This window comes from Neofelis nebulosa, chromosome 8, assembly GCF_028018385.1.
Source record: "Neofelis nebulosa isolate mNeoNeb1 chromosome 8, mNeoNeb1.pri, whole genome shotgun sequence".
In the NCBI taxonomy this organism is placed as follows: Eukaryota; Metazoa; Chordata; class Mammalia; order Carnivora; family Felidae; genus Neofelis; species Neofelis nebulosa.
The window spans coordinates 135,949,930-135,958,186 of NC_080789.1; the positions used below are offsets into that span (position 1 = coordinate 135,949,930).

Consider the following 8,257-nt stretch of genomic DNA (forward strand, 5'->3'; position numbering starts at 1 on the left):
ATGACACGCGTAGGAGCGCCTGGGTGGCTCTGTCGGTTAAGCGGCCGACTTCCGCTCAAGTCATGATCTCCCGGTCCGTGAGTTCGAGCCCCGCGTCGGGCTCTGTGCTGATGGCTCGGAGCCTGGAGCCTGTTTCCGATTCTGTGTCTCCCTCTCTCTCTCTGCCCCTCCCCCGTTCGTGCTCTGTCTCTCCCTGTCTCAAAAATAAATAAAACGTTAAAAAAAAATTAAAAAAAAAATGACACGTGCAGATGTGTGTTGGGGACGGCTTGTTGCGGTCCTACCGTGGAAGCTGGAATGGAATCTGGGGCCTAAGAAGCAAAGCGTGTCTGCGGGTCTCAATCCTCCAGTCTCAGAAGGAACCACCTTGAGAAAGCACAACATCCCAGGGAACGCGACACTCAGTTCTCCAGCTTACCACTTTGGGCAATGACCTGAAATTGAAGTGGCTGGTACTTCCCCCTACACACACACTTCATTTCACATCAGTGAGATGTGGTTTCTGTTAAATACTCCGAATTATTAAACGCCATCAGCTATAAATCCTGCCAGACACTCACTTAAAAAAAAATAATAATAAACACTGCAGCCCAGACTATCTGGGGACCCTTGTCAATCGCCTGCGTTCCCTCTACCCCACTTGGATAACCACTGACCTAAAAACATAAAGGAGGAAATCGATGAGTAACGGAGAAGTAAGTGAAAGTTAATCTAAGTGAAACTGACAAAGGTGGCCTTGGGAAAGCGAGCGCAGAGATGCTCTCTACGAAACGGGCAGATACCGAAAGGAGAGGCAGTGTCCCCAACGGAGCAGAGCTGTCAACGAGTATGTGTTGTTACGAGCTGAAGAATGGCTAGCCTTGTAAGAAACGGCCGGTAGACGGAGCGCCTGTGACAACTAGTTGTAGTAGTTTGCGGGCAAGGGAGGAGAAGGACCAAAGTAAAGGAGGCTGCGAGGCATTCTGGAGGTGGTTCTACACGCAGCAAAAACGAGACGGCGAGGAAAAGACCGATGCTGGTTTCCGATCAGAGAGGAGGTGAGGGAGGGCGTGGAGCTGAGAGCGGGGACAGGGGTCCCGGCTGGAGGCGGGAAGTTAGTGGATGAGGGAGAGGCACCACAGCGATGACTGGAGTTTCCAGGGGGCAGCGGAACCCGAGGGGCGTCAGAGGCCGAGAAAACACCCGATCTCGGGGTAGGGGGACAAGGACGAACATCTCGGAGACGCTGAGATAGAGAAGGGAAGACCGGAGGTGTCACTCGTGACTGGCCAGAGGCAGCCCTCCCGCACCCAGCCCGGTACTCACACAGCTCAGAGTACCGATGGCAGCCCCGTCCCAACTGCTGCAGATAGCGCTGCAGCACGTCCGTGAGGAGGTGGCAGGCGCTGAGTTGCACCGAGTCCCAGCCCAGCGCCTGGCAGATCTGCGCCACCGAGACCCTCAACAACGACCTGGAGTAACTCTCGCACATCCCGCTCCGTGGACTCCACCGCAGCCCTTGCTGCCACTCTCTCCACCCCCACCGCCTAACCTTAGCAGAGCCCTCGATTCATCCTCTAGGGCCCCCGCGGCGGGGAAATCGTCCCCCCGACCCCTGGCGACCACCTCAAAGCGCCAGCAGCACGGAGCGCGCCAGCCTGAGAGCCGCCATTTTGGACTCGCTCCGCCTCCCGCTGGACGGTCGCCGGGGCGAGGCAGCACTAGTCGAATGCTGAGCGCGCCAATGAGGAAGCTCCGCCCTGTTGGAGCAGAGCGATGGTGTCGGGAGCGACTGTCGGGCCTGGGAGGATGCAGGAAACGGCTTGTGCTGAGCGCAGGTGGAGGAGGCGCCTGAGGAGGCAGGTGCTTGGGGCCTTCCCGGGTGGGCTCGCTTGGAGGGGAAGGGCGAGGGGACAGTCAGTGGTTTAGGGGCGAAAGAGGTACTCAGGATAGGAAATTGAAATCCGAGTGTTAGAGAGAAGTGGGAACCCGAGAGGTTGTGAGTGCAGCAGGGGCGGGATTTGGAGCGTGGGAACTGAAGTGCTCCCCCAAATGCAGATCTGATCCGATCTGATCTTGCCTATGCTGATGCTTACCACTGTACAGGCGAAATGAAGTCCCTGCTGCTCGGAGATTAGAGTCAGGCGAGCGAGACTCTAGCGTCGGTGCAAAATTTAGGAGAGCACCAGAAAACTGAAGATCAGTCATTATTTTAATATAGTATTTTTTAAAAAGCCAAACGACTGCCCCCCCCCCCGAATTCCTGCATCACTCGCCTCATTCTCATCCCACCCCTGGGTCCAGTACAACTCAGTTGCCTACACAGTCTGAACAAGTACCTTAAATCGATGAAGCAGAGATTGGGGGAATTGTTGCCTACCCCAGACCCTTCTCTCAGCCCCAGCCAAGTGTTTGCCCTATCTCTTCAAATTGCCACAAATCGAGACTTTGTGATAAATATCTCGAGTTGTAAATGTTAGTTATACGTGTCTAAAGTTTTAATTTGCAAGCCAAACGAATCCCACAGTGAAGCCAGATTCAGCCTGTGGGTAGCCAATTGTAATGGCTGATCCAATGGCCTCTTAAATATGCCCTTTTGTGCTCCCCACCCACTTCAAGCTTCTGGAGTGTTCCTTCCTCCCTTCCCCTCATCTCCTCTGTATTTCTCTATGAGTTTCTTTATTCTTATACCTGGCACAGTGGATTTAGTATTTGAGTTTATGCACCTTTCCCAGTAAATTGTGTTTCTGAGTGGTTCTACATTCTCCCTACAGGGAATATTCCAGAACTTTGAACATAATGGATACTCGATTTTTAAAAGTCTTGAAAACACAGTCGAGCCAAAAATGTGGTGCTTCAGCCAAATGACAGTTCTGCAGAGAACTGCTCGGTGGCAGGGTGCCTATAATACCTTTTCACCGACACTTGCATCTTCAAGATTATCAGGGACCTTTTGGATACTAACTCTATGGGACACTTTGAAGTCCCATACTTGGCTTGACGGCCTTACTTGACCATTTTGTAGCCATTTGATAGTGTTGGACACTACTTTAATTTTGAAACTCTCTTCTACCTTGGATTTCACAACACCTTGCTCTCTTGCTGACCCTTCAGAAGTATTGAAATTCTGGATACTCCTCTACATCTCTGTGTTAAGACCCCTCATTTGCCTGTGTGTGTGTGTGTGTGTGTGTGTGTGTGTTCAACTCCTTAATCTTTTATTTCAGAAAATTTCAAACTACAGAAAAGTCTAAGCACAGGTATATACTTCACCTAGAGTCATCAGTTGTTAATGTTTTGTTACATTCACTATATACACGTACACACATACTTTTCTTTTTTCAGAACAGTTTGAAAATAAGTTGCAAACATCATCACACTCAATCCAGAAACACTTCAGCTTTTATCTCTGCAAGGCAAGGACATTCCCCTACATACCCATATGTTACAGGTTCAGTGCTTCAGGAAGTCATTTCTGAGTGGAGGTCAGCCGGCAGGTTTATTAAGGAGTGCTCCTGGGATCATCCCCTGTGCAAGGGGAGGGGATTGCAATCACGTTCAGGGCCAATCCCAGGGGAATTCTAACGCTGGGTTGGTGTTTCAGATCTGTCATGAGTTGGCACAAGGGGGCTGGGTCTTCACGTTCCCATGTTGATAAGTTATTGTATGAGGGCTGCCCCGGAAAGGGTGTGTGATCTTGGGCAAACGTGTTCTCTCCTGAGGCAATTCAGGGAAATGTCAAGTCCTTCATTCCTGCAGGGATCTGAGCAGCACATAAGATTCAGTCCTGTCTTGTCCTAGTATGTTCGGGCTACCATAACAAAATACTACAAGGTGGGTAACTTACAAACAACGGAAATTGATTTCTCACAGTTCTAGAGGCTGCAAGTCTGAGCTCAGGGTGCAGGCACGGTTCTCTTCTGGGTGGCGGACTTGTGGGATCCTTCCAAGGTGGCTGGGACAGGGGAGTTCTGTGGATCTCGTTTATGATTGCACTAATCCCATTCAGGAGGGCTTCACCGTCGTAACCTCATCACCTCCTAAACGCCCCACCTTCTGACACCATAATGAGTGTAACGATATCCAGTGTGTGAGTCTGGGGGCAGCACATTCAGGCCGTAGCCACTTTGTGCTGGGAGATCCACTTCTTGGTGTAAGCGTGAGGAAGTCCCTAGGGTACCAGAAGGCCTCTTTTCCTAGGAAGAACGTAAAAGAGGAAGGACGGAAGGCAAGTCACAGCCCCTACTGCCACAGCAGTGCCCCGTGGTACTTACCGATGTCCTCCTCTACCGTCTGTTCTCCGTTCTCATGCCTTCAGCTGACGCCACTCCTGGACTTGGCTTTCCTCGCGGCATGACCCAGACCGTCATCTGCAAGAGGTCTGAGCCCCTTGTTTCCACGCTCTTTTCAGACAGTGCCTGCTTAACCTGTCCGTGGCCCATCGACACTGGGCAAGAGGGAGTACCAAGAGGCACCCAACCAGACCACTTGGGTGCCAAACATTCCTCCTTGCTGCCCACCGTGTGCCTGCAGCGTGGCCTCCTGATGACCAGGGTCAGTCACTCTTACCTGCACGACTTCTCTCTCTGCGTGCCGGCCCCTCCGTCGCTCAAGTGCCCGGCTGGCAACTGTGGCTAATATTTCAGTGGGACTCCTGCTGTGTCCCATGGTGAGGGCATGCCCCCTTTTACAAATTAGAACTATCAACCTGGAGCAGCCAGAGTTGCAGGGACAAGAACAGTTTCCCAGGTGGGTCACTGAAAGAGTTTTATTTGTAGGGGCCAAACTGTCAAAATGATGCATGGAGTTAACAATGGAGGTCACTGGCCCTGCATTCTTTCGGGGCCTTAAGGATGCCACTGATTTCTGCCTTCCCCTTCCCCCGGAGCTGCAGGGCCAATCTCAAAAGCTTGTTTCAGCCTTCCCGCTACCACAGTTGTGACGCCACAGGCCAAGGAACCGATGTGGAGGTTCTGCCCACCTCCCTTGACGTCTAATCTAACTACACATTGAAGAATCAGGGAGTTGACCGTTGATGGGGTCCATCAACCCCGGGACCCGATACTTCATTTATTATTGGGCCTCGTCTGCCCCCACTCTGACAGAGGCCCACAGTGACTCTGCATCTCCTGGTTTCGGCCTCGGCTCAGTCCCCACGTTCAGCAGTCCTCAAAAGGTTTGAGTATTCCCTTTCTCCAGCAGAGAGTTCCTTGCCTAAATGGCTGTCGGTTCCTTTGCGGGAGGGGTCGGGGAATCCTCATCCTCTCCATTTGGAGTTGGCAGGGTTTTGCCTCCCGCAGACTCCACAGTCTCAGGCTGAAAACGGCCTCCGTTCCAGACGTTGGCCAAGGAATCATGGCTGCTCTTCAGGGCGACTGTCCTCGGCCACCTGATTATCTATCCATGAATTCCTTTGATGGTACAGATTGAGGACTAACCCACCGGGGCTGCCCATCTGTTTCACCCACCGGTGTTCTGTGAACCATCTCTAAGGCTCACCAGGTGAACCTTCCTCCCCGACCCCTCGACTCGTTCACAATATGCATAAGCACAGCCCTGTTGTGTCCACATTGCTTGAATATCTGAACACCGATACATCATACCAGCTTGTTTCTACTTTATACCCCCCCAGTTCGCTGCTGGCAAGAGTTTTACAACCTGCGCGTCCCCAAACTACCTACTTTGTGCCAGGGGCTTTTCGTGCTCCAGCTGCTATCAGTGCGGAGGTCTTCGTGGCCAGCCGGGTGGCCGATCCAGCTCCTAACTCCTGTCTTGGTATCCCCTCCCCCAACCCCTTCCAGTACAAACTGCCCCAAGTGGGACTTTCCAGGAAGCAGCCACCGAGGTGCAGATTGCTCTGTAGGAGTGCTCTTGGGATCAGGACCTGGGAGGGGAAGAAGGTAGGGTTAGGGGAAGAGAGACATTGTCTGAGTTCAGGCAAGGCGGACTGGCTTTGTACTCCCACACTGAGCGGGCACTGGGTGTGGGCCGCCCAGGAGGGAGGGGGCTGTGACCTTGGGCAGGGCAGTCTCTGGCTGAGGCAATTCCAAAGAGGGTTAAGTCGTTGAGGATGGTGTTCCAGAAGCTGGGGGAACACATCCCTTAGTCCTGCTGGGGGGCCTGGGGGGGAGGGGCATCGCACCTTGCATTACATCACGTTCCCATTGTCACATGCAAAGAAACTCCTAGTATTAGCCAGTATCGAGTGCATATCGAGACCTTCCCATGGGCCCCAAATGCCTTTCCTAGCTTTTTTTTAGTCCAGAAACTAATTAAGAATCACTCATTGCATTTTGTTGTCATCTCTAAAGTCTTTTTCAATAAGAGCAGTCCCCCCACTTGTCTGTACGACTTTCATTTATTTATTTATTATTATTATTTTGGTCTTTTTGACATTTTTGCAAAGTCTAGGACTTTTTTTTTGGACGGTTATTTTATAGAATGTCTTGCAGTGTTTGGTTGTTTTCTCACCCGATTACATTCAAGGTAAACCTTTTTGGCAACAATATTCCTCCGCAGGTGATCTGTACTTTCTGCCCTGGTAACACCAAGGGTCATTTTGTGCCATCACGAGTGACAAAGTCTGGTCATTTGTAAAGGTAGTATCTACCAGTCTCTCCATTGTAAGACATTTTTTTTTTTTAAACTTTGAGATTAATAAGTAATCTAGAAGGTGATACTTTGAGACTGTTTGAATAGCCTACTTCTCCACCTTTCACTGCTTTGTTATACAAAGCGGTGATTTCTCTGTAAGTTTCCCTCATTTTTTCTAGTACAGTATTAGGATGTGGTGAGAGACTGATTTGTATTCACTGAGTTAGAATCTCTTAACCATTATTATTCTTTGCTGCTTAAATTGTCCCATGTTTGGCCAGCAGAGGCCGGGTTCAGGCCACTTGCTGTGTCCTTTTAGCACGCCCCTGTCATTCATCGGGGGTTTCCTTACTTCGTGGCATGAGTTTCCAGGCTCACCTGACGCTTTTCCCAGCCCTAGACTTGGAATCAGTCATCTCTCTAAGGGGCTCTGGTTCTTCTTAGTGATGAACAGTATTTAGAAACCAAGATACAGTTCTACCTGACCTTCATTACAGGGGATGTCATTGCTTCAGGGGCCCTTTAGTGGAGAAAACCAGAAAATACGAGTATTTCCAAAGTCTTAAGTCCTTGCTGATGCCTCTGATTCAAATCCCTAACTACATATTCCTTACCTCCTTCCCAGCTCATGCGTCTCCCTCCTCCCCAAGTGAGACAGTGGTTACAATTGTATCAAATGTTTGCTTTCTCCTCTAATGCCTTTGCCTACTTTTTAAGTATTTGTCCTCTTTTTATATGATTCACCCCATTGATTTTCATGGTTATATAAAAGGGTGACTCCCCAATATAAGTTTATCCCAAATCTTTCCCGAGTTTCAGACTAGTGTAACTAACTCACTGCATCTAATCTCCATTTGGATCTCCCACATACAACTCCAACTCAAATTTAATTAACGTTTGATAGATGCCCCCAGCTCAACTCCTCCTTCCCTCTGTCCTTGGCCGTGCACTTCAGAAGGGCGGCTTCTACCCTCATCCCATTCACTGATAAATGCCCCACAGACGGCATAGTATCCAGCAGGTAGTCAGTGCTGGGTGAATAAATGCCTTCTGAACAATTCATCGTGCGACAGTGTATATAGAATTAGAGCATAACTCTGTGTTTATACTAAAAATCCCTGCATTATATACACTTGAAGACAGTGAAATTTGACCGCCTGCGAGTTTTCTCTAGATGAAGTCATTATCTCGAGAGTGGATTTGAGGGGAGACCCAGCGGTGCTAAGGAAACAGCACTTCCTGCGAGAGCTGCAGCAGAGGGAACCAGGGGTGGCTGCCGTCTCTAAGAACAGGGTGTGTGCCGGTCTGCTGACCCACGAGGACCCAGGAGCCGAGGACTGAACTTTCATCCTGAAAGCAGGGCTCTGACTCACTCTGGGGGCCCTGGTCCTGGCGGAACGCGGAAGAACCGGGTCCCGGGGGGCACTGGGACAAGAGAGCCCGTGCCAGGGGTGGGCTTAAAGCAGAGGCCCAGGAGCCCCCGTGCACACTGGTGGCATCGCTTCCTACTCAGCACTCGCCCTGCATCGGGTTGAGCATTTTGTAAGGATTCGCTCAGTCCATCTTCATCACAGCCCCTATGGGGCAAGTACTGCTTTAACCTCCATCTTGCAGGTGACAAGACAAAGACTAACGTGCCCAAGATCACACAGCTGGCAAGGGTTGAGCTGGCATTCCAACCCAC

The 8,257-nt window shown here is 50.7% G+C and overlaps 1 protein-coding gene and 1 long non-coding RNA gene across 3 annotated transcripts in view; one reads left to right on the forward strand and one right to left on the reverse strand.

The window, feature by feature from the left end:
• TAF3 (TATA-box binding protein associated factor 3) overlaps window positions 1-1,681 on the reverse strand; it is a 181,575-nt gene extending 179,894 nt beyond the window's left edge. The window contains exon 1 of one of the 2 annotated variants that reach the window (XM_058681940.1): window positions 1,532-1,681. Coding sequence is in view for 1 of the 2 variants with exons in the window: in XM_058681939.1 (XP_058537922.1) it covers window positions 1,306-1,471 (166 nt within the window). In the remaining variant the exon portion in view is untranslated. Of the gene's footprint in view, window positions 1-1,305 lie in introns of both variants that reach the window. The other variant, XM_058681939.1, reaches the window with a different exon arrangement.
• Window positions 1,682-1,848: 167 nt separating this feature from the next.
• Window positions 1,849-6,315, forward strand: LOC131483613 (uncharacterized). Its single transcript, XR_009247805.1, has 2 exons — window positions 1,849-5,155; window positions 5,263-6,315. It is a non-coding gene; the product is annotated as an uncharacterized LOC131483613 (long non-coding RNA).
• The last annotated feature ends 1,942 nt before the right edge of the window (window positions 6,316-8,257 follow it).